At 35.7% G+C, this 26,865-nt stretch overlaps 1 protein-coding gene across 5 annotated transcripts; it reads right to left on the reverse strand.

The window, feature by feature from the left end:
- Nucleotides 1–5,458: 5,458 nt before the first annotated feature.
- Nucleotides 5,459–26,655, reverse strand: LOC121410748. 5 transcript variants are annotated; one of them, XM_041603023.1, is made up of 9 exons: nucleotides 26,529–26,655; nucleotides 25,612–25,652; nucleotides 13,496–13,772; nucleotides 12,783–12,939; nucleotides 11,995–12,136; nucleotides 11,096–11,241; nucleotides 9,446–9,609; nucleotides 8,517–8,607; nucleotides 5,459–7,712 (listed from the first exon to the last, which is right to left on the reverse strand). In XM_041603023.1, the coding sequence occupies exons 1-9, from the start codon at nucleotides 26,646–26,648 to the stop codon at nucleotides 7,201–7,203; spliced, it is 1,650 nt and encodes a 549-aa protein (XP_041458957.1). In that variant the 5' UTR covers nucleotides 26,649–26,655; the 3' UTR covers nucleotides 5,459–7,200. The 5 variants fall into 5 exon arrangements, with proteins under 5 accessions (XP_041458957.1, XP_041458959.1, XP_041458960.1 ...); XM_041603025.1 differs by having other exon boundaries at nucleotides 26,537–26,556; XM_041603026.1 differs by lacking the exon at nucleotides 26,529–26,655 and adding an exon at nucleotides 16,389–16,448 and having other exon boundaries at nucleotides 25,608–25,650.
- Between the last annotated feature and the right edge of the window lie 210 nt (nucleotides 26,656–26,865).

The following is a 26,865-nucleotide window of genomic DNA, read 5'->3' on the forward strand; positions in this document are numbered from 1 at the left end:
AGATGTGGCCATCAAGGTAACTTCAACTTTCCAGCCCGGCTTTCCAGCTGGCAAATGATTATAATATTCACCCCCCGCCCCCAGTTTTCAAGGTGGAAAAAATAATGACATTTCTTATATTATAAATTTTAGTTATTGTCATTACAGCCGGTCATATGGAATGAATAAATTAAAGGGGAAGTTCACCCTGAAGAAAACTTTGTTGTAAAAATAGCAGAAAAAATAGTAAAAAATATCGGTGAAGGTTTGAGGAAAATCCGTTAAAGAGTAAGAAAGTTATTAGAGTTCAAAGTTTTGGATTTGTGACGTCATAAACGAGCAGCTGCCCCATGTGTTACGTAATATAAAATGCATGAATTTCAAATTTTGTATGGTTCCTGATGTCTTAATTTTGTTTTCTTTTCATGATCGGGTGTGAAATGATTTGTCTATTGATATACAAAAGGTACAGTGAAAACCATTTTCAATTTTCTGAGAAAATGAAATTTCATTGATTTTTTACCATTCGCTATGTAGGATTGCTGCTCGCATATGAAATCAAATAATTGAAATTCTAATAACTTTTTAATTATTTGATGATTTTTTCTCAAACCTTCGGCAATATTTTTTATTATTTTTTCTGCTATTTTTACAATAAACTTTTTGTCAGGGTGAACTTCCCCTTTAAAGAAAGGAATTTTTCTTTCTTATTCACTCTCAATATTCTTTTATTGCAAATCAATGTGCGAAAATACCGTTACTCCAATACACACCAGAGGCCTGCACGATTTTGGAAGAAGGGGTGCTGGCTTTGAAAAAAAACATTTGACAAGGAAAAAATTAAGAATGAAAAGTTTTCAACCCCAAATCAAGGAGATTTTGGATTGAAAAAAGTGTCGGGCAAAAAAAATGTTTTCATTCCAAAATACAGGCTGCTTTTGGTCTAATTATCCATTACAAGTTATACCCAGCATCCCTGGAAAAGGAATTCAGAATCAGATGGATAAATGTTATATCAGTTATCAACATCTCTTTCTGAATATCATGTCAAAATAAATCATGACAGAGATTTTCATTTGGAAAAGTCAACATTTTCGCTCACAAATTTAAAGAAAATGTGTTGCCCCTTAATCTGCACCTCTCAAAACATTTAGCTCAGTATGTTACTGCACACACCCAATTATATTTACTGACACTACAAGTAACTGACACTTCACTCCCTTGCTAATATAGGCCCTATTCTAAATTTTTGTATGCAATTGCCCCCCCCCCCCACAAAGAAACACATAAATTACCATTAAACACCCAGGGCTTGAATAGCAGACTCATCCCCACCCCAATATATACAAAATCAAGTGAAGACCACTCAAAGGTAACAGAAAAAGTGACCACTGGAGATTGGTGGCCTTTCAATACAGGTTCTATAAGACATACTGTATTCCAGTCAAGTCCACCCCAGAAAAATGCTATCTTGAATAAAAAGAGAATAATCAAATTAGCAAAACGCTGAAAATTTCATCGAAATCGGATGTAAAATAAGAAAGTTATGACACTTAAAAGTTTTGCTTATTTTTCACAAAACAGTGATATGCACAACTCAAATGAGAAAGTCGATGATGTCCCTCACTCACTTTTTCTTTTGCTTTTTATTGTTTGAATTACACAATATTTCATTTTTATAGATTTGACAATAAAAACCAACTTGACTGAATCATATAGTATAAAACAATGCCCATTCCATATGTTCAGGGAGGAATTAATCGTTGATTCACTTGACAATGATGAGAAAAAAGAATACCGGTATTCCATATTTCATATAATAAAATACAAAAGAATTACTGAGTGGACGACGTCATCAGTCTCCTCATTTGCATACCCACCAGGATGTGCATATAATTGTTTTGTGAAATTAAGCAAAACTTTACAATATCAAAACTTTACAATATCATAACTTTCTTATTTTACATTCGATTTTGATGAAATTTTCAGTGTTATGCTTGTTGGATTTGTCTCTTTTTATTCAAATCAACTTTTTCTTGGGGTGGACTTGTCCTTTAAAATAGGAAACAATTTTGGTGTCTGCTGAAGAAAGATTTTTAGTATAGATACATAGTGATAAGACACACTTTAATCTCATTTTTTAAGTGGTAGATCCATGATGGCACCTGTTTTTTTTTTTTTTTTACTGATAAGCAATTTACAAAATATATTCTAAGAGACCTTAACACCATGAAAGGACAAATTATGAAGGTTGATATGTATGTGACTGCTATTTAACTTGAATTTGCATAATGTGCATTATGGAGAAGATTGAAAGTATACACATTTGTATAAACATGATAAATATTGATTTACTAAGGGGGTTTCATGAGTTGTGTGGGTGTTTGGGTGTATATGTGTGGTTTCAACAGGGGATAAGGGAGAGGAAGATCAAGAGTATCAAAGCCAATCAAAAGACAAACTGAAGAAACCATTCTTAAAATATAATTATTAATTCTGGATGATGGTTTAATCATAAGAGCAGCAAAACAAAATCACTTAGAGACAATACATTTTGTTTCTTTTATTTTTTTCTACTTTACATTTATATTTTCATAATAATCATGTAAACATTGTTACTTCAAACATTATTAGATAAACTTGTAAATACAGGTGAATCTGCCAAATCAAAACTTTTGATTCAGGCAAAATTCAACTTTGTAGATGCAAAGGTCCTACAAATAATACTACAGTACACTGTATGTACTTTGCATATCTGGGGCCCTTTGTAATGAATCCACTAACAGAGAAAGGCCCCTTATGTAGACTCTTATAATCTGAATGCTCATTTTTAAAGCAATACAGCTTATTATTACCACAGTAATAGTCCACTCATGCATTTATATTGAAAACTGACATTTTCAAAGCTATAGTTTACTTAAAGGTCAAGTCCATCCCAGAAAAATGTTGATTTGAATCAATAGAGAAAAATCAAACAAGAAAAACGCTGAAAATTTCATCAAAATCGGATGTAAAATAAGAAGTTATGACATTTTTAAGTTTCGCTTATTTTTCAAAAAAAAAACAGTTCTATGCACAACTCAGTAACATGCAAATGAGAGTTGATGTCCCCCAATCACTATTTCTTTTGTTTTTTGTTTGAATTAAACAATATTTCAATTTCTACAGATTTGACAATAGGGACCAGCTTGACTGAACCATAAAATATCAAAATAACTGTATTTCCCCATGTTCAAGGAGGAAAAATCTTGTTTCACCTTCCAATATTTCATATAATAAAATACAATTTAAGAAATACTGAGTGAGTGACATCATCAATCCCAGCATTTGCATACCAACCAGGATGTGCATATAATTGTTATGTAAAAATTAAGCAAAACTTTACTAAATATGTCATAACTTTCCTATTTTACATCCGATTTTGAGGGAATTTTCAGTGCTATGCTAGTTAGATTTTTCTCTTTTTTTTCAAATCAACTCTCTCTTGGGGTGGACTTGTCCTTTAATTGCCCAACCTTGGTAAGGGTATTCCGCAAAGAATGAAGTGTGAGTTAGATTCACCTTCATATTCCTAGTTGTTAAAATAAGCTAGTAACATACTTGCTTGTCATCACCAACAGGATTACACCTTGAAATATACATGCATTGGCAAATATTTAACTCTTTGTAAAACAGCCCAAGGGTAACAGTGTGCTGAATACACATTCAAAGATAGCACCAACTTGTAACAGTACACTGCCAGGCCCTCTTACATAAATATTTGTAATCATTACAGAATATGAATGGCCAATCAAGACACATGTTGCATGCACATTGATGGTTGGTTGGGTTTAGTGGTCATGGCACTATCCCCCTGATATCTGATAATTCACGCCAGGCTAAGCGAGAGGGATTTCACCCTCCTCTGTACAGCTCTCGTCATTCGGTTTTTGCTACTAATTGCACTATGTGTGAGATATAGAATCATCTCGGAAAGGCATAGTGCAGTATCAAAAATTTTCAACTGTCGACCATTCAAGTATTGGCAATGAGAATTGTTGTTGACTACAATTACAAGGCCCACAATTTCATATCCTCCATCATTATTACATTTATTCAAAACAATTTGCAAAAAAATAGATATGATACATATATGGATACTATATATACTAATACCGATACAATGACTTGCTAGACTTTGCAGCAATATGGCAGAACAATTCACATATGTTACAATGGTATCTAAAGGCAAGATAATGATAAACTAAAAAAATCTACAATGCTAAAATGCCTAAAACTACATTAACAAATGTGCTAGTTACATGCAATATAATAAGTGTTACCTGACAAATGTGTATCTCAGGAAACTATGAACAAACTAAGAATAAAATAGGATGAAGATGACAAACAAAATGAGGTGAAAAATAATATTTCATGCATACAACATAAAGAAAAGGGTACAATTACAGAAACCAAAAATACTTGTAGCAAATACATTTGACAAGAAGGAAACCATCTTAAACTTAAAATCATTATCTGTTAGATTTTGATATTTGTGAGTTTAGAAAAATCACTTAAGGACACCAAAACCCAAGAAAAGAAGCAATCTTACTGGAAAGAGTAAAATGAGAGGAACAATTCTAAAAAAGGTTTCATCAAAACGATTATAAAATAAACAAGTTATGGCAGTTTGAAAACTTGTTTTACTTGCACAATTTGGCAAACGTGCTTAAAAATTGCTTATCTTGTGAACAACTCTCCATTTGTTTTGTAGACAGATTTTCCTCATGATCTTTCAAATTTCATCTTGCCTCCTTCTGAGCACAACATATATCATGGGAAAATACAGTTCACACCACATATGAAAAGGTCAGGAGGAGATAATGTGAAATATGTAAAAGAAAGGGGAAAATCTGAAAATTTGTGTACAAAACAAATGGAGAGTTGTCCACAAAATCAGCCATAAATATATATATATTGATATACACACAAAATAATGCTGAAGATAATGCTTTGATTGCAAATAAAGTTTTTATTGTTCACTCGAATTTTCGACGGTCCTCCGTCTTCTTCAGGAGTTATTGTAAACTCAAAAATTCGAGTGAACAATTAAAACTTTATTGACTATCAAAGCATTATCTTCAGCATTATTTTGTTACCTTACAGATGCCAATACAAGAATATATATATATATATATATTTATTTCATTCTGAAACAATATCAACAAATCAACATCATCATAGAGACTGTATTGAGGCTTCTCAACTTAAAACTGAAACTTTCTGCAAAATTTACTGGAAGGTGAAATACACCAATAATTTGCAAAATAATAACTTAAGTTGATTAAAAAAAACCCATCAAATCTTAAATCTTACTGTTCTTGAAATTCTAATCTCAGTAGTATATTGAAATTCCTTTAACATTTGAGTAACCAGGTTCATCTTTATGGCAATTTGATTGAAGTTATTATTATAGAGCATTTTAACAAACAAATATTGCAATATATTTACTTTAGAGTACATATAAAAAATTTGGGAACCAATGATTTCAAATATTCATTTTTCCTACATTTATTTACATAAAATTACAAGTGCATGTATTTTTACCGTGTCCTGAAAGAGAACAAACAGTTATTATGAATGGAATGTACAAGATCATTAATACAGTAACAAAAAGTTTTTGATATTAAGCAAAATACTGATTAAGACACCTCATTTTAAAATTCAAAGACACCTCTTTCAAACTCTGCAAAGGTCTTTTCTTTTCTAATCCTATCATCATACATGTATACAGAGCAATGTGGAACATTGAAAAACACATCAAAAGTATTTGAATCTTGCTATAAGAGCACTATGCACATTTCATGACGGCTTTCTTGCATTCCCTATTGTTTTGGCTATGATGAATAAGAGCATTAGAGACAAAAAGATGCTTGTGGGATTAATGAAAGAGATGGAAATGATATTTGGTAATCTGCATTATTGCATGTATATATAACATATTCAGTTTTTGCATAAAAATCTCTGGGTACAGTTTCTTCCAGAATAACCTTAGAAAATGAAGAGAATGGGTATGGAGATTTCAGCTTTACAAACTATGTCACATGCCTTCCACTGGACTTCTGATGTAATAATAATTTATTTTAATTGCAATACATAAATGAAATGCAAAGACCATTCCCACAATTTCAGCTACATTTCCCCATTGTTGTGTAATAGCAAAATATTGAAATTTACCTTCACTTCCATTAATCGAGACAGAAACTGCAGAGATCTAGAATGCATGAGATCAGTCAATTATTCTATATTCAAACATATACTACATGTATAATGATAGAGTACTATGAAGTTTATTTACATGGTTAAAGCTTTTGAAAATGACAAGAATAAATGTCTAAATGTGGCAATGTTAAAAGCAACTTGAGATCATTTTATAGTACATCCTACAAACTATAATCAATTTACAATAAAAATAGTATCAGTACCTCAGCTTTTAGACATTATGAAAAATATTTTTATAAAATCATGTCTCACACACATTTTTTAAGAAGCTGAATTTAAAAAGAGTTGTACTTGAATGAGATCCTATTACTATTAAAACGAAGGATTTTGGCTTATTACAAGAAAGTTAACCCTAACCATTGCATGATTCAATCAGATTCAATCATGAAAATGGCACTTCTGTTAAAAACACATCATCTGTTTCAAAAATACTCTGTCATTTTTCAAGAATTTCTAGTACAATAATAATTTAATCATTTACTCTACTTTGCATAAACTGAAAAGTATAAAAGTGTCACAAATATAGTGAATAGCACATACATATTTTAGGAGAATATCAATTTGGCAATGAAGAATACTGCTTGGACAATCATTCTGATGATTACTATTATTTTTTCCTACTTTTCCCAAATTTTGCTATAATGCTTGCATTGAAAGTCACACACATATGCATTACACAATATGTTTACAACCATAAAAATTCCTTAAAATGAATACTACCATGACAATGAGAACTAATGAAGAATTTTTCTCTCTTAATTAAGACGTTGTCAATAATGTCTTAATACCTCTATTAATTTACCCACCTAGGTCCATATTCATAAGACCTTGATAAGTTTAGTAATCACCATCAAGTGACTAAATGTAGTTAGTTTGCAACTTATTACAAACACTTACTTCACCTAAATGTCCTCCTATTTAAATGCTACAGGTTTATCTTCTATCCCTGTATGGCCTAATTCACATGAACATTTCAGACTCAGAATCAGACTCAAATTCCCAAGACTCACACTCGGACTCAGAACCCAGGGACTCTGACTCAGATTCTGCTTCGGACTCAGACTCTGTCTCAGACTCAGGCTTGGATTTGGGTAACTCATCAGCAGGAGTAAATTTATGATTACCATACTTGATATTAAGGTGCTTGGTGATCTCTTCACTGAAATAGAACCATTTATTGCCATGAACCTCTTTGTCCACCTTGTCTGGATGATAGTGACTGATGGCCTTCAAGAGTAGCTTCTTGGTAGCAAGATTCTCATCTAACTTTGCCCCTGGAGCTCTGGGTGGCCATGTCTTGTAGATTTCCTTGATGAAATCTACATTACACATTTCAGAAGCCATCTTGGAGAGTTTGTCAACGTCTTCCTTCATCTCCTTCAGGGCGGCTTCCTTGTCCTTGTCTTCTTCTTCATCCTTGTTTAGACGTCTCTGGAACTCATTGACAAACTCTGTAGATTCCTTGAACCAATCTAAAAAAACACCAGCAGAGATGAATGGTTTAACCAACCAGCGGTCCATTTGCAAAGAGTGCAATTGACTCAAATCATACTAAGATTAATCTTAAATTGTGTAATTAATATGAATTTAGATCAATGTCAAGTTCAGTTGACTTATTATTATTTGTTTGGCGTCACCTGTGCTCGGGAGGCAAAAAGCGAACTGAATGACTATGACCCGCAGGTCTCTCCTCCCAATATAACTGATTGGGGGAATGCAGGTGGACCACTACACCTGGGTTTCCCCCTACTCTTATACGAATAGTGCAGTGGGTTCTTAACATGCAAAGGTGGTGACTCTCCTCTACACGGGGCCTCCATTTATCGTCCTATCCGAGGGACTGAGTGTTTTCCATTGTAACATAGCCTGCATCTATTAAACATGGGAGAGACGTTTACACACAACGCACTGGCTTCAGTCATCCGCCCGGGGTGGACTCAAACCCACGATCGTTGGTTCGATGGGCAGACGCGTTACCGACTGAGCCAACTCCGCTCTCACTTTAATCTATTGCAACTATTTGTAAGAGGGGGGTCTTTGAAAAGTGCAAGCCTATTTTTTTAGAATTATTACAGAATATTACCTCTGTTAGATAGGATTGCATTTTTGTGGCCCACCAAAGCAAAGTCATTAGATTATGCACTACATCCCTAACCTTCTTGTAAAACAGTTGTTGTTCTGTGATCAACCTGATTTTCAAAGAGAGACTGTATCAACTTTGAAGAAAAAAGATTAATGAAAGACAATCTTCTCTTTATTTTCATTAAATTACTCACCAACATCATGAAATGTCCTTGGAGTCATGCTTAAAGCCAACTGAATTGCTTTCTTGTAGTAATCCTTCCCTCGAGATGATGCTTTAAGGACCTAGCAACAAAAGATCAACATGATGATCAGTCATATAAGTCGTCAGTCAAAGTATGCTGGTCATCATATTCTGCCAAAATAACATCACATCTTATCCCAAAATGCTGGGATTTGACACCTCTTGGTTATCCATCTTGAGGACTTACCCATAACAATTCTAGTTAATCTTCAAATCCTTACTAGCTCTAAACCTGATCTAAACTCTCCCTTTAAACCATAATCCTGAAATATATGGAATTGCGATCCAATGGAAACCCATGACCAATTGTTATGAAATACAAACAATTGCCACCAGCCTAAACATATAGGATTGGAAATATCTATTAGAAATAAATAGAACATGAGTTTATAACAATAAAAAAAAATCATCAAACATACTTTAATCAAAGCAATAAACACATAAATGATTAAAGGGATGGCTATGCCTATGGCTAGGTTATACTGTTTGGCCCGTCTAATCTTCAGGGTGATTTACGGAAGAAACTTAACATGAAGTCCTCTATTCCCAACTCCCCATCTTATAAAGATTTCTCATTAATGTTCTGATGTATGTATTATGAAGCCCAAATGGAATGGCCAACCCTGAAAGATAATGTTAGCCATTTATTTTGAGAATATAATGATAAAGTATAAAACAGCAATGAAATACACACTTCTGTGCAGTTACTGAAAACATGTGTATTGGTCCCAAGCTTGATACCACCTCCCTCTTCCATCTAAGTTCTAAATTAGATAGAATTCTTATATAAACTTCAATGGGATTTCTCCTGGTATGCTAGACTGGCTACCTTGATGGTCCCAAAGACCTATTTGCATTGTTTTGTAAAAGAGGACTTACTTTCCCATATACACGTCCAAGTCGACTGTAAGCTATAGCCTCCTGTTCAAGGTCCTTGTCCCTGCACAACATAGCAGCTTGTTTGTAGAAGTCTATCACTGTCCAGATTGCATCTGTATTGATTGTTTCTTGCTCATTCAAGTCCTCATGTAAAAGTTCATCACCTTAGTAAATCAAAGTAGCAGAGTAGAAAATGCAAGAAGTAAAGACATAATGTCAAGTGTCATCAATGCATTAGACTAGTTCCTAAAATCTGTTTCCAATGCTCACATCAAGGCCTATCCTGAAGTGCATTATAAACAAAGCATGGCAATATCATGTTGAGTCACAGTTCTCAGCCTAAATTTCACAAATTAATTTGTATCTGAATATGAGGTAACAATGTGCCCAATACAATAAATCTATTTCTGGGAAAGAGAGTGTGTCTAATGGAGTACCACAAGGATCCATATTATGTATATGCTACTCTTTCTGGTTCTAATTAGCAACTTGCCTAATGTAATAAAGAACAGTCAAGTTTTGTATGCCGTCGACACATTATTTTAAACAGGATCCGATAAAGATCATATGAAATGGACTTAACAAGAAGATGTAATTGCTGTAAACCAGTGGTTAAAGTTAATATATTAATACTCTATGTTGAAAAAACAAATATTATGATACTGGGTATAAGACAAAGAATGAACAAATATGATAAATATGATTCACATATTTCTTTTAAGTTTGATGGTAAAGAAATTAACAAGGTTAACTATACCAAGGTGTTATAATTGATGATAATCAACTACTTTGGCAAGACCATGGTGAATGTTTGTAATTATAAGCTGCTCTTGCCATACTGAAAAGAGCTAAACCATTCATTGATATAACCATAGCCAAATTTATTGACAAAATGTATTTAATCAAAAGTCAAATACTAGAACTGAGAATACTATCTTTCCAACCTCTGCTCAATTTATATGAAGAATATCAGGAGTAACTAACAATGAATTATAATCTTTGATTTTAATTACAGAGCCTACCCCAAAGACGACCCGAATGACCAGAACCACCATCTAACCACCTCACTGGTAAATATATAGTCTCCCTTTCTCTGTTTCTTCAAATGTAAGTTACCAAATATATGTTTCCCATCATACACAATGATTCCGTTCTGTTCACTACCCCTTCTTTTGTTACTTTTTTGTTACCATTCTCGTCAGTACTTTTCTGTTACCTTTCTATAACTTTTTACTATCATGACCTTATTCGTATGTGTGTTTTTTCTGTTTGTTTCTAAGAATACAGGCCTGATGAAGGCCCAAAGAACGGCCAAAAGCTTGCCGAATAAGATCTGATCTGAAAGCTACATCTTGCACCAATATCTCCATTTTATGTCTACTACTATTGTATTCATTTTGTAGTTTTATCATTTTTTATAAACTTGTTTTGTTTTAATGCTTTAAGAGCCCATTTTCATACCAGCTTTTGCTGAAAGGGCACCCTATTGAAATATTGTTTAAATAAATAATTACATAAATTACAGGTTGGCAGTTGGCTACTGCTTCAAAGTAAATCTCTATCTCTTTATTCAGGCATTGACAGAAACAAGCAATGTTCAACACATAGGGGCAAATGACATTATTAAACTATATCAGGGAGGAATCTTACCAGAGACTCGAGCAATGACAGATTCAGCAATACACGTATGAAGGTAAACATCTTCTCTTAAGATAGCGACTTCGGTCTTGATGAACAGGTCCTGGCAGCTCAGTCTCTCTGCTTCTTGGATAGGAAAATAGCATTCCTTCATGTATCTAGAACAGGAAGGTGAGAAAGAAGATAGTGTGAATGAACCATTACAATGCATGATTGGAAAAAGTAAAAAAGAAGATAGTGTGAATGTACAATTAGAATGCATGATTGGGAAAAAAGACAAAGATAGTGTGAATAAACCATTGTAATAGATAATTTGGAAAAGGGAGAAAGATGATGGTGTGAACGAACCAAATGTTGCAATGTATAATTTGGTGAGAAAAAGAATGGTGTGAAGTACCATTATAATGTATGATAGGGAAAGGTGAGAAAGAACATTGTGTGAATGAATCATTATGATAATGCATGATTGGGAAGTGTGAAAAAAATGGTGTGAATGAACCATTGTAATGTATGATTGGGAAAGTGAGAAAGAAGATGGTGTGAATATTATTCTACTTTTATGGTTGGGGGTTAAAGAAAGTGTGAATGAAACATTATAATGTATGATTGCAAGAGCATTCCATTGCTTAAAATAGTGCATGAGTGAAAAACGCCACTAGGATGTTAAGAAAAGCTTTTCAGATTGTTTTTGTTCAACACCATTCAGACAACAAGAAAGAAACACTCTGTTCATTTTACTGAAGTATATTGTAACATTGGGTCCTGTTTTGCTACATTTTACAATACAATTAAGGCTATGCAATATTAACAGACTTTCTGAAATCGTGCGTATTAGATTTTAATCCCAGATGTCTTGAGGGATCTAACAGAGTTTGTAGATTTGATTATTTCATCTTAGAAGGGATACTGACCTGTAACAGTCCTTGTATTCTCCATCTTGCCAGGCAGTAACACCTTCATGAAAGAGAAGAGTTGCATACTGAACGTATCCATTAGCCTTCAGTCTACAGTCTGGAACAAAGCTTAGAAGCTCACTAAATCCAGCTATTCTGTCTGAAAGTAACCAGTCAGAAATATATTATTTACATAATTGGTATGGTGCGTAAAGCAATTTCCAATTGACCAGTATTTCAAATATTTATCTACAATGAAGAAAAATAAAAACAATTATAAAGTGAAAATATTATGAGAATGATAACATAATACAAATATTGTCGAGGGTATTTTTGGACTTCCATTGTATCTATCGGACCTCTGACAAGTCTTTGATATATATCGGGCCTCATAAAAAGGTAATTTATAGAGCAGGGGATATCCTGTGTGTCAAGCAAAGCAAGCAAAGTGTCACAACGTAGAGTCCAGGGGCAAACATGAGACCTTTTGATACGACTTTGTTTTACATTTGATCTTATATCTCATTAACATACAGATAACCCTCATTGGATCTACACTGTAGCTATCAAGTTTCATAAAATCCATCTACAGTTGTGTTATGAATTCTGTACCAAACTGACATTTAGGCCCTAGACAACCTTCATGTGAGAAGTTTACAAAAATTAACATGCAAAGACCAATTTATGCAATGGGTTGGTTTATTTCTTTTTTCTCATTGATTGCCTTCTGATCCAACTAATGATGGTCTCAGTCCTTTCTCTAAATTTTCCACAAACAGATTGAGCATTGAGGTTTTGACACATACCCTTGGTTTCCAACGTAGCTAACCAGTCAGTGGTTTCTTTCAGACAGTTCTCCCAAGATTCTTCCAATTTGAGGCCCCATGATAAGCTCTTGCAGAACCTGTTCACATGTGACATGCCCAAATATTTCAAGGCTTCTTTGTAATTCTTCCGAATATTCTATATGTATTTCCCCCAAAACAAAACAAAATAAATATGTTATTGACATATTCTTGAGAATAAATCATAACATCACATTCATTTTGAAATGACCGAAGGCACATCAGATACATCTATATACAAAAATAAACATATGTTTTGTAAATATCTTCATCATGGAGTCATTCTTAGAATACCTCCAATTATGACTACCAATAATAAAGCCATGTCAATCTTGATTTTTAAGGCCCAATGAAAAACCTTTTTTACAAGATTTACAACTCACATCATGAAATTTACTTTGACTGGCTACTGAACCCTGACATCAAGAAAGTTACTATAATGGCAACATTAGCCTACCATAGTCATAAAGTTATTATGAAATGGACTCCTAATTGATCGAAAGCAAACTTTTCAATATAATTCACAAATAGGCTTAATTCATGAAACATTTCCTGTGCTAGGTCAGTTTTCTTCCTCTTATATTCTCTTTAAGAGTTTGCAGATAATAAACATCAACCCTTCCAAGTTAGAGTAATCAGATCAATTTTAGTAAAATATCACTTCCAGAACTGACCGTTACTTCTCTAATTGGAGAACTCTCCAGGTAAGTGGTAGCCAACTTCCAGGATGCCAAACCAATGTTCTTCATCGCGGAAACCTCCTCATCGTCATTGGTCTTCCAATCAAGAGCATTCCTGTAACACATGAGGGCGTTATCAAGCCTCAACAGGCGGATTGTGGGACCATAGTTATCGGTAGCTGACTTGTAGAAGGTATTCCCTCGCTCCCTCTGCTGTTCTGAATAACTCTTGTTCACAGTAGTGGTAGCCATAATGCAGTAAAGGACCAAGCTAGCATTAAATAAAATTATAACATCATGCGCTTTATTGTTTGTGGTCAAAATAAAAATGATAGTTAAAGGTCAAGTCCACCTCAGAAAAATGTTGATTTGAATCAATAGAGAAATATCAGACAAGCACAATGCTGAAAATTTCATCAAAATCGGATGTAAAATAAGAAAGTTATGACATTTCAAAGCTTCGCTTATTTTTCAACAAAATAGTTACATGAACGAGCCAGTTACATCCAAATGAGAAAGTCAATGATGTCACTCACCCACTATTTCTTTTGTTTTTTATTGTTTGAATTATACAATATTTCAATTTTTACGAATTTGATGATTAGGACCTCTTTGCCTGAAGCACAAATGTTAAAATAATGGAATTCCACATGTTCAGGGAGGAATGAAACTTCATTTCACATTGACAATGATGAGAAAATCAAAATATTTCACATTTCATATAATAAAATACAAAAGAAATAGTGAGTGAGTGATGTCATCAACTCTCTCATTTGGATGTAACTGGCTTGTTCATGTAACTATTTTGTTGGAAATAAGCAAAACTTTCAAATGCCATAACTTTCTTATTTTACATCCGATTTTGATGAAATTTTCAGTGTTATGTCGTTGAATTTTTCTCTTTTTATTCAAATCAAGTTTTTGTTGGGGTGGACTTGTCCTTTAATCTAATCATCACTAAGGTTCCTTGTGGGCTGTATGGCTAATAGGCTACTTGACTGCGAGTGTCTATCTCATGGGCTGTATCCCATGGCTTAAAAATGTAGGCCTATTGTTCATAGGCCCTTTCAGTCAGGGTGACCAGATTTGGGCAGTCAAAATGAATGGCACTTCAAGGTCAGATCAGAGGCGTAATGAACCTAATATTTTCAGATCTATAATAATAATAATAATATTACGCATTTATATAGCACTTAATACACCGGAACAACGTCTCTAAGCGCTTTACAGACATATTATTACCCCGGTCATCGGATCCTTGCATGCTCGCATACAATGTATGCACCTTCTCCACTCCCTGGGGAGCATTCCAACAAGAGTTCCAAGACTCGATTGCTAGGCATACTACATATAGGCTTTCACATCCTACCAGGTACCCATTTAACACCTGGGTGGAGAGTGGCAAAGTGTGGATAAACGCCTTGCCAAAGGACATTAGGCCATGGTGGGATTCGAACACACGACCCTCTGATTACAAGGCGAGAGCCAGAACCGCTACATCCCGACGCTCCCAGATCTAGATAAACATGGTGTACAGGCAAAAATTCTAAAAAGCTTACAAGGAAGCAAGAATTGTGACCTTTTTCTGAATCGAACTTTGTGATAGAATATTAGAATACCATATATTTCATCCTTTTTCCCTACTAGTATGAGGAAAAATGCAATTTTTGAATATTATCAAAATTCAAATAATTGTGTTTAAAATGGTAACTGACAAAACAGTACCCCGGCAGGGAAAAACTGCTGAATTACAGGACCAGGCTTGTACAGGACTATCCCTTGAAATACGCGGGGTGTATGGTCACCCTGCACCAGGAAGATTCAAATGTATTTCATAATGATTATTTATTTTCATCACTGTATAGGGGAAGTATCAGTCATCAGATAAATATCTTCCCTTTTCAAAATCTGTGACCTATTATTTTGTTCATGAAGACAACCCTAAACCTCCTGGCCTTGAACAAAAGGCTTAGTTATGCAGCCCATGACAAAGGCTTACTATTACTCATAATACACCCTCTACTAAGTTCTGTCATGAAGTCACCACAAGAGGTCATTTCCATTAATCATTGGCGCATGCAATTCTTATGTTATCATTTCTGTATAGAGCATTTATAGCTTCAGTCCCTCTGTTAGATTGGTTGTTCTGTTAAACTCTGTTGGCTCCACTCACCAATTACAGAGACCAATGGCCACCCTGCAATGCCGTGGTTTTTTCTGAATTGAGCATTTCTGGCCCGTTCCCCCTTTCAAGATTCATAGTCAATATTTTGGATGTAAATATGTTGTTCATACAAAGTTATGTGCCCCCCCCCCTCCCTTATGAGAATCACAGCAATATTTGTAGTGGGGATACTTTGTTCATATTCCTTTCTTTCCTTAGGCCTTTTTTTTGCTTGTCAAATTTTACGGGGAACAATATGACTTTCTATACATCACTTTTAGTGGCAAACATTTTATGGGGGGTTGGGGGCTTGCCAAATATAACGCTGGACTTTTTTAATGACAACCTTTTTTTTAATTTGTCAAATTTTATGTAAGACAAAATGACCTATGATCAGTATTATTTTTTTTTGGGGGGGGGGCTTGCCAAATTTACGAGGGACAAAATGACCTCCATTTTTTAGTGAAATTGTTTTTTTTACTTGACGAATTTTACAAGAAACAAAATGGCCTTCGATCATTTTTAGTTAAAACCGTTTGGGGGGGACTTGCCAAATATTACACGGACAAAATGAGCTTCATTTTTAGTGACCATCTTTTTTTACTTGTCAAATTTCACTTAACGAAACGTTCTATAATTAGGTCTACACTTGTGATTTAATGAATAATAGCAGCCATCTATAAGGTTTAAAATTGCTAAATATCCAGAGGTATCAAGACCCACCTGCTGATATAGCACTGGGGTACAGGATGGAAGGGTTAGGCCCAGTGGCCCCCGGATGCTCTACAACCAAGATTAAAAAGAAAAGAGAATTAAAGAAAAGAAAAGAAAAGGAAAAGTTTAAGGTAAGATATCTATCTCAAAGCAAGATTCGCACAAAAAGGTTTTTTCTCACTTGCTTCACTTGCTTGGAACATATAAAGCAATATGCTGTACATTGTGCCCCCTCTTTTATTTTTTATTTTTTTGCTCATCATGCTACTGCCACACAGAGGTTTACCCTAATGATCGTAGATATCATAAAAAATAGCATTTTCATACCATGTGACCGAAATTTTTGGTTCCACCCGACCCCTGTATCGATTTTGAATTGATAGGGGCCTATTCCTGATGTAAGCTTCAATGTAAAATCATAACGGAAAGAAGGCCTTCAATACAGGCCAACCAGCCTAACGACATTACATTAGGTGTAAATATTCATATCTGAATGGCGCGCGCCTTAAAACCAAGATAACAACAACATTGCCGTGTCACTTGCCAACCAGTAAAATGGAAAGAACACCTTGATTACAGGCCAACCAGCCTAACGACATTGCCATTAAATGTAAATATTCATATCTGAATGGTACGCACCTTAAAACCCAAGATAACAACATTGCCGTGTGTCTTGACAACCAGTATTAAACGAGGATGTGTACAACCCTATGGCGACTAGGCTTGTCGCAAAAGTGTAGCAAGTTCTGGACAAAAAGACTTCAATACCCCCAGAAAAGAACAAGTAATTACTAGTCATACATTAATATACTCCAAAAGTAGTATCTAGGGCCTATAAATGTAGACATGAATTTTCATTGATTGTGAGATCTAGATCTAGAAATTTATGTCCAACTTTTATTCGGTGTGCCTTTTTCAACACTAAAAAGGATGGGCATGTTGCCTAGAGTGGGCAGGAGGTTTTGCAAATTATTGAATTAGATCGAGGCTTTTTAAACTAAAAAAGGTCCCTAGGCTAGGCCCCCTAGTCTAAATGGTGCGTGCATGTTTAAGATAGCCGAGCTAAAGTTACTCCGAGCTAAAGTTACTCCGAAAGTTGTCTGTGAACAAGGAAGAAAAAAAGTTTTTAAAATGTTTAACAATTGGAATGCCTCTGGCCCTCTTACCTGCATAACGCGATTCAACATAGCAACAGTGCTGACTTTGAAAACTACTATAACTCGCACAAGATGTTCAGTGATACTTGGTTACTCTTATTTCCACCTTTTATGAACTAGACCAATACACTTACAGAGATAGGCTGGTAATTCAACAAATACCCCCAATGTGGCCAAAATTCATTGACCTCACATGACCTTTGACCTTGATCATGTGACCTGAAACTTGCACAGGATATTCAGTTATACTTGATTACTCTTATGTCCAAGTTTCAAAAGTCAGATCAATAAACTTGCAAAGTTATGATGGTAATTCAACAGATACCCCCATTATCGCCAAAGTTCATTGACCTTTGACCTTGGTCATGTGACATGAAACTCTAATAGGATGTTCAGTAATACTTGATTAACCTTATGGCCAAGTTTCAACTTGGTCCATATACTTTCTAAGTTATGATGTCATTTCAAAAACTTAACATCAGGTTAAGATTTAACTTTGATGCCGCCGTCGGAAAAGCGGCGCCTATAGTCTCACTCTGCTACGCAGGTGAGATAAAAACTCCTCCAAACAGAAGGCTAGTGCTGTCTTCGTAACTAAGGCCAGGCTGCCAGGCCAGGGGGCTCTGCCACGAACCCCCCCCCCCCCGCTCTGCTGCTCATGCTTCCCAAGATATCGTCACTTTACCCTTCTTCACTACCAACCCATCTCCGATCAGCTGTGATTTTACGCGCCCAGCTGCTTACGTCCACTTATCCCACACAACGATGCCTAGTCACCATCAGGAAGAGCACTGACCCAACCTGCAAGCTCTGCTTTCTAGAGGAAGAAACCACTACCCACTTTCTTGCCTCATGTCTAGTCCTCTTGATGCAGCGTCTGCACCTACTACAGCATGTTGAGAACCTTGACTTGCCTCCCGGGGGAGGGGGGCACACGACCAAAAAAGTAGGTCTGTGCCACAGGCGAGACAAAAAACGGGGGCCTTGGAGCAGGTTTATGGTAACAAGTGGAATGCCTCTAGCCATCTCACCTGCATCACGCAGTTCAATATAGCAGCATTGCTGACTTTGAATACTACTCTAACTCGCACAAGATGTTCAGTGATACATGGTTACTCTTATGTCCACTTTTTATGAACTAGACCAATAAACTTACAGAGATATGATGGTTATTCAACAAAAAACCCCAACATGGCCAAAGTTCATTGACCTTACATGACCTTTGACCTTGATCATGTGACCTGAAACTGGCACAGGATGTTCAGTGATACTTGATTACTCTTATGTACAAGTTTCATGAATCAGATCCATAAACTTTCAAAGTTGTGATGGTAATTCAACAGATACACCCAATTCGGCCATAGTTCATTGACCTTTGACTTTGGTCATGTGACCTGAAACGCGCACAGGATGTTCAGTGATACTTGATTACTCTAATGTCCAAGTTTAATGAACTAGACCAATAAACTTTCAAAGTTATGATGGTAATTCAACAGATACCCCCGATTCGGCCAAAGTTCATTGACCCTAAATGACCTTTGACCTTAATCATGAGACCTGAAACTCATGCAGAATGTTCAGTGATACTTGATTAACCTTATGTCAAAGTTTCATGAACTAGGTCCATATATTTAGTGGATCCCTCCATTTTCACAGAATTTTTATGTTAAAATGGTTATGATATTTGCTTATACATGTATATATTCTGTTTTGCTTTACTTGGTTTTATAGATAAATATCAAATACTGTACATGCCTGAATTTATTTTATCTGTATAAGTTCATTGTAACTATTTTGATCACATTAATTTGTTCTTCTGTTGAAAATGAAAAATAATAAATTGAAAATTGAATTTTCTAAGTTATGATGACATTTCAAAAACTTAACCTCAGGTTAAGATTTCGATGTTGATTCCTCCAACATGGTCTAAGTTCATTGACCCTAAATGACCTTTGACCTTGGTCATGTGACATGAAACTCTCATAGGATGTTCAGTAATACTTGATTAACCTTATGGCCAAGTTTTATTAACTAGGTCCATATACTTTCTAAGTTATGACGTCATTTCAAAACTTAACCTCAGGTTAAGATTTGATGTTGACGCCGCCGCCGTCGGAAAAGCGGCGCCTATAGTCTCACTCTGCTTCACAGGTGAGACAAAAAGGAGGGTCCTTGGAACGGGCTTCGAAACTAGAAATGTTTGTGAAAACGGGGGTCCTTGGAACGGGTCGCCTGTATGTGAGAGCGTATTCATCCCTATGGAACGGGCATACATGCATGCAGCCTAGCCCGGCGGCAGCGGCGCCAGGTGCGCTAGCGCAGAGGCGATGGTCGGACAGCGCATTGTGGTCGCTTTTCACCAAAATTGCGGCTCATAGTAGCAGATCAATACAGCCGGAACGGCGTAACGGGAAATATGCGAAGCTTTGGAGCGGATTTCTTTTTCTTTTTCCTCGATAAAAAGAAAATGCTATGCTTTTGAGTGGCTTTCTTTGTTCTTTTTCTCAATAAGACAAAAATGCTATGCGTTGGAACAGAAATTTGAGTGTAAAAATGGGGGTCCCCTCCGCGGCACACACCCACTATGCATTATATACAGAGTGCCCCTCCCCCCCCTGGGACTTGCCTGCACACATGCATCCTAAATGACTTCACTAGAAATGATCAATGACCCCCTGATCCTTGCATCCTCTTTCCCTCTCACTCCCTACCCTCCACCTCTGCTTCCTCTCTGACATGTCACTGCCTAAGATACATCTTAAAAATCCATGTCGACAAGCACCATCAAGAAAGGACCTGATTTCTGCGGCTTGCCGCCGATCTCCGAAATATACAAAAGTACAAGCTGTATTCACTGTATGGAAACTTAAAAGTGCCACCGAGATGTTGAGATAATTATCTTGGGAAGTCGACATCTTGATAGCAAAAGATCAGATGACGAGGTCCCGGATCTCATCATGTCCACATCTTTAAGAAGAAATGATCAGATGACAAGATCCCAGATCTCATCATGTCAACAACTTTTAGAAGAGATGATCACATGACAAGATCCTGTATCTCGTCATGTCTACATCTTTTAGAAGAGATGATCACATGACAAGATCCTGGATCTCGTCATGTCTACATCTTTTAGAAGAGATGATCAGATGACAAGATCCCGGATCTCATCATGTCGACATCTTGTAGAATAGATGATCAGATGACAAGATCCCAGATCTCATGTCGACATCTTTTAGAAGAGATGATCAGATGACAAGATCTTGGATCTCATAATGTCAACATCTTTTAGAAGAGATGATCAGATGACAAGATTCCGAATCTCATCATGTCTACATCCTTTTGAAGAGATGATCAGACGACAAGATCCTGGATCTCATCATGTCAACATCTTTTAGAAGAAATGATCAGATGACAAGATCTTTGATCCATGATCATGTCATCTGATCATCTCTTCTAAAATATTTCGACATGATGAGATCCAGGGGTGGTATTCTGGAACTCTGTCATAACTTTTGTCATTAATTTTGTCATTTCTCTCCGAGATGTGACACCGCTATGATTGTCACAAATCGGTATTCTGAACATTGTCTTTTCCCTGTCATATCTCTCAAAGTTCCCACCCATCTTTTCGGAAGCAAACCAATCAAAATCATTGTTAGTTCCCAGTTGGAGCCCTTCTAGCAAATAGGAAAGCCCCGTGGCATGTAGGGCGTATCCCCAAAACAGTTGCTGGCATCGCGCAACTACGCGTATATTAATGCACTCAATTACAAAGAGAGACAGGGAGCTGTGAAGAATTTTAGAGGAGAAGCAGAAAAGTAAGGAAAACAGAGAAAAAAAGGAGGAATAAATATGTAGGGCCTAACTAATTGTAGAATGAAAAAATAATTTTGAAAATTGTCATGGAAGATGAGTGAAACTTACACCAAAATCTAATCTAAATAATATAATTATTTGCTTGACATTCAGTCAGCAGGGTATCGGGATATTTGGTACTAAAAGATATGACAAAATTTATGACTGCTACCCCCTGTCATAACTTTTGTCATATCTTTTGCTTGTATAAAAGGATTACGCGCATTTATAGCCGCATATTTATTTTTGCTGCGCGCTAAAGAAAAGAGACAAAATTTATGACAATTTTTGTGACAAAAGTTATGACATCCACCAGAATACCGATTTTGTCATATCTCTGAGATAAGATAAAATATGGAGAAAAGACAATGTTCAGAATACCGCCCCAGGATCTTGTCATCTGATCATCTAATCTACAAGATGTCGACATGATGAGATCCGGGATCTTATCATCTGATCATCTCTTCTAAAAGATGTTGACATGATGAGATCTGGGATCTTGTCATCTGATCATCTCTTGTGAAAGATGTGGACATGATGCGATCTGGCCGGATTTCGTCATCTGGTCTTATCGCTTGCAATGCAAGATGTTGACTTCCCAAGATATTTATCTCAACATCTGGGTGGCACTTTTAAGCTTCCATTTCACTGGGCTTGGTTAACTCACTAACTGGCCTTAAATGAGATGTGGTCAGGGTGACCAGACGTCTTGTATTTCCCGGGATTGTCCCGTATTTTGCTCCTTTGTCCTGACGTCCCGACAAACCCTTCCCGGGATGCCTATTTGTCCCGTATTTCAGAATATTGAACAAAATGTAGTGAATACATTTAAAAGTGACGAATTTTCATGAAATAACAGATGACGAAGCAGAGACAACAATTAAATTGATAACTGTAAACTTTTGCAAGTTCTGCGGTGATTTTCTTGCTAACCCAATACAGTACATTGCAAACGAACTGGCCTCCTGCCCGTGTGTGGCAGGCTACTAGACTAGCTATAGGCATGTAGGATCGGAGCATATTCTCAATGGTGCAAACAATCTCACATGATAAACAGTTTTTCTACCAAAATAATCACAAAATTTGCGGGAAATTCTTATAATTATATTATGGATTCTCAAATTAATGATTTGGAGATGTAATCGGAGGAACAAGTTATTGTTTCAGCTTTCTTTTTGAGCTTTGGTGTGTACGATGCCGCAATGTTTCATCTATTTTTTTTTTATTTGACAATATGTTTCACTTTGAAATTTTATTCATTTCTAAAACATCTTACTTTTAATTTTTTTTTAAATACATCTACAAAAACACCAAATAACATTATGATTTTTGTTAAATGATTGGATTTTTTTGTTTGCTTGAAGTTTGAACTTTTTTCCTCTTTGTTTCTTTTCTACCCTATCCTTCCTGCTTGCCCTTTTTTGTTCCATCTATCTTTATTTCCTATCTTTCTTTCCTGAACATTTTTTTTCTCTCTCTCTCTGTTCATTTTTCTTTCCTTCCTTCTTTATCTGACTTTCCTTCTTTATTAAATTTCCTTTTTTATTTCCTTCATTCTTTCTTTCCTTAAAATGTCCTTGGCTTCCTCCTCTCTTCCTCTGTTTCTTTTTGTTCTTTCTCTCCTACCACTATTTTCTCTTTTTCGTTCTCTCCTCCCTTCATTCTTCCCTCCCCCTCTTTTTTTCCTTTCTTTATTAGGTGATCTGTCTATGACTGATCACCTCTTAATTTCGTCAGAATTTTCTTTATTATTTATTTTTCGAACCTATGTTTGTCACCAACTTTTCTCGGAATTGGCTGAATCAATTTTGCTGATTTTTTCATCATATATAGAAACTATCATAGAGACGGCATACTAAGCTTTTCAAGGTCATATGGTCATGATGACGTCATCTACGCGCCATTTTGTAAAACTCTTAATTTGATCATATCTTCATTATCAATTATCAAAAATTAACAATATTTACATCACATTAACTTCAGGTCAAGGGTCAACTGTCGATGTCATCAAAGGTCATGACGTGCGCGTACGCTGTAGGCCATATATCGGCAAAAACATGCCTATTGAAAATTCACTGTAGCTCTTTAAATAGTCCATTGACCCCCAATTTTTTTTTCATGTATCGATAGAATATGAGTTGTAGATATGATTTCATGTCACCATTGTCCCTAAAATATATCATAACGTCATCAAAATGGCGCCTAAACTAAAAATTTCATTTTTTCAAAAATGACGTCATCATATTTATGCAAATTTGGTTGTAACTTCTCGAATATAGATTGTTTTTCGCCCAGATTTTGATATCTTGTAGTTTAGAATGTACTTTCTCCTCAGTTGACATGAATTTTTGCTTTGAGAACGCATCATTGCGTAAAACAGCGATGAAAAGAGGCATGTCATTTTTCCTTATTTTGTGTGTAATGTCTATGGGAAATGACTTTTTGTCAAAACTGAATTCTGCATTCCTCCATTTCCTAAGCAATATCTCCACAATTTATTGTCGGTTTTCGCTGGGCTTTGAGTATGAGGTAGCTGAGATTCTGGACTATCGTACATGTCTCCTTCATTTTTTGATCAGATGCCGGGATCATGCCCGTTTTTCACTTGCAAAATTGGATTTGAGATTCTCGTATTTTGCATACGTGTAAAGTCTATGGGAAATATTCTAGCTCAATCGGTTAGGCGTCAGACTTGCATCTCATTCAACCATGCGGGCAGGGGTTCGAGTCCGCGGGTGAACATGATTTTTTTTTTTTACTATCTTGCGCCTGATCAATTATAAAAATTCTAATAAATAGCTAAAATATTGCAAAAAAAAAAGATTATAATTAGTTTTTTTTATATTATATCTATCTAATCATATCCGTCCATCCACTATCTATGTTATAAATCTATCTATATTTCTTTCTATCTATCTTTCTGTCTGTCTATCTAACTACATGACATATCTATCTCTCTGTCATCTATCTGTTTGAATATGTCTCTCTCTCTATCTATCCATATGTATGTCTATCTGTCTATCTACCTACATTGTATATGTATCTGTCTATCTCTCTCTTTGTCTAATATAATATATCTATCTGTGTACATCTATCTTTCTATCTATCCATCCATCTATCTATCTGCCTGTCTCTATCTATCTTTCTATATGTATGTCTGTCTGGCTATCTATCTATGTCTGTCTATCTATGTTTTATTAATAAAACCACCTATCATTTATCTCTCAATCCATCTAATCCATCTATATATATAATCATCTATCATGTATGTCTCTGTTTGAATATGTCTGACAATTGTCATCACCACATTAATAATCACATTTAGCAATGGTCAAAATTTATTCTTATGATGTCTACGATCAAGATAATCAATCGTATCTAAATGATTCATTTCAAACATTAGCCGACACTGAATGAAAAATCATGACAGACCACCTAATTCGTCCTCATGACGAATTAAAATCTAGTTTTTTCCTTCTAATTCTTTTCCCTTATTCTTTCTTTCCCTCCCTTCCTTCCATTCCTTCTATCAAAGAATGAAGGAAACATATTTCTTTACTTCATTCTTTTATTCCTCCTCCTTTTTCTTACCTTTTCCCCTTTAATTCTCTCCTTTATTTTGTCTTTCACACATTTATTCATCTTCCCTTCTTTTTTCTTTCTTTCTCTCTTCTTTCTTTCTTTCTATATCACTTCAAAGAATGGCGGAAACCTTCTTTTATCTCTTTTATTTTTTCTTTCATCCTTCATTTATTCTAACTTTCTGTTTTTTCTTTTTTCCTTCATTTTCTTTCCTTCTCATTTCATCTCTTTTCTTTCTCTCCTTCATTCTTTCGTTCAATGGTTCACCCTCCATTATATTTTTTCACAAGTCTAACACTGTGCGTGGGATTCTTCGTTGATCTTTGTCGATTGTCCCGTATTTCATTTTGTGAAATCTGGTCACCCTGGATGTGGTAATACCGGTGGCCTTACTGCGACAGCCCGAACACAGTTTACTGGCACTGTCTAAAGACGAGTCGAGGACCTCGGGGCAACCGATAGCCCAAAAAGTCCGGTACACAAATTGCCGGAGGAATTGCAATCTGCGCAAAATATTCGTGCATGCCACAAATAAATATTTAAAAAAAACAGCTCTCTCGCTATCTCTCTCTCCCTTCTCCGGTCAATAAAAGTTATTAAATAAATTACAGAAAATAGTATTAATCTTAAATACTTGCTCGACTGCTTGTGGGTTTGGCTTTCCCGCGTGGTCGATATATTGTATTACCGGACACTATCATATTTCCGGACGCGCATATAACTGCGTAGGAAATCAATTTCGTACCGTAAGACTTCCGCAGTTCAATATCACAGATCAATTCAAAGAACGAGATTGCAAAAACAAGGCGAAAATATAACTTTTACCTTATTTTTCTCTAAAAATGACAGAAAATGCTTGAAATAACATATAACACAGTTTTGGCATTAACAATTGATCCCAATTGATCTATTTTCTGATTGAAATACGGACCTGATTTGCCGAATTTCAATCTCGTACGCTCCATCGATTAAATCGTCGACGGCTAGCTAGTTCTCAATGTTCCCGGTACCCCGGTCGTGCGCGAGGTTTACCGTGTTGGAGAGCCAGGCCATCAATGATCGACAGCGCATCGATAGAACTTAACTTGATGACTGAGTCTTACGATATGAACGAGCATCATTAACACTTGGAAGTGCAATATCGAACGCGCAATTAAAAAAAAGGAAATTAGTTAGCAAACGCAAATTTATAACAAAGATCTGATCAGAATCGTTATAAGAAAGCAAACAAAAACTTAGAATTTACTCATGAGATGATTAATCTCGAAAAAAATCACACCAATTCTTTCTTACATCATTATAATCAAGAATATTTTTACCCGTCCGGAATTACAATATAATTTGTCACGCACGAAAATAATTGTTTTTCGCGGAGGGGTATGCGGCAAGTGCGGTGCAAAGAAAATGGTTGGAAAATATAAAATAATTTCATCATATTCATGATTTTCAGAATATTTGGAATAGCAAGTGATAATTTTTCTTGATTGTATTTCCTCTAGTTGTCTTTTTTAAAGCACTGAAATGAAAGTGTCCGGCAATAGGATACACTGCCATACGGTACTACTCGGTTCTGCCGCAACTCGCTCAGCCTAGCGCTAGCGGGCCTGCTGTTGGCCGCGTCCGTCCCATCCCAAGCCAGGCAACAGGGCCAAGCCGCACCACTGCAGCGCATCATATTGATCAGCGGAGTAAATATATCCACCTCTACATAAAAGAAAGGAAAAGAGAAAAAGAAGGGAAAAGAGAGGAGAAAAGAAGAAGACAAACATAAGAGGAGGAAGATGAGTGAATAAAATAAGGTGAGGGGAAGACTTGGAAAATAATTTTTTTTAATCTTTCATGTCGGGACATCAAATTTTCGCTCGCGCTTCGCGCTCGCATTGCATTTTAGG

The sequence above is a fragment of the Lytechinus variegatus genome, chromosome 3 (assembly GCF_018143015.1).
Source record: "Lytechinus variegatus isolate NC3 chromosome 3, Lvar_3.0, whole genome shotgun sequence".
NCBI classification, from domain to species: Eukaryota; Metazoa; Echinodermata; class Echinoidea; order Temnopleuroida; family Toxopneustidae; genus Lytechinus; species Lytechinus variegatus.

What these genes read in the sequence shown, in the direction of transcription:
- LOC121410748 (XM_041603023.1), bottom strand. Translation starts at nt 26,648, where the DNA reads ATGATGCGCTGCAGTGGTGCGGCTTGGCCCTGTTGCCTGGCTTGGGAT. An exon ending in CTCCAATTAGAGAAGTAACG is followed by an intron (nt 12,940 to 13,495) that starts GTCAGTTCTGGA and finishes AAATACATATAG; the next exon opens with AATATTCGGAAGAATTACAA. An exon ending in TTGGACGTGTATATGGGAAA is followed by an intron (nt 8,608 to 9,445) that starts GTAAGTCCTCTT and finishes TTTTGTTGCTAG; the next exon opens with GTCCTTAAAGCATCATCTCG.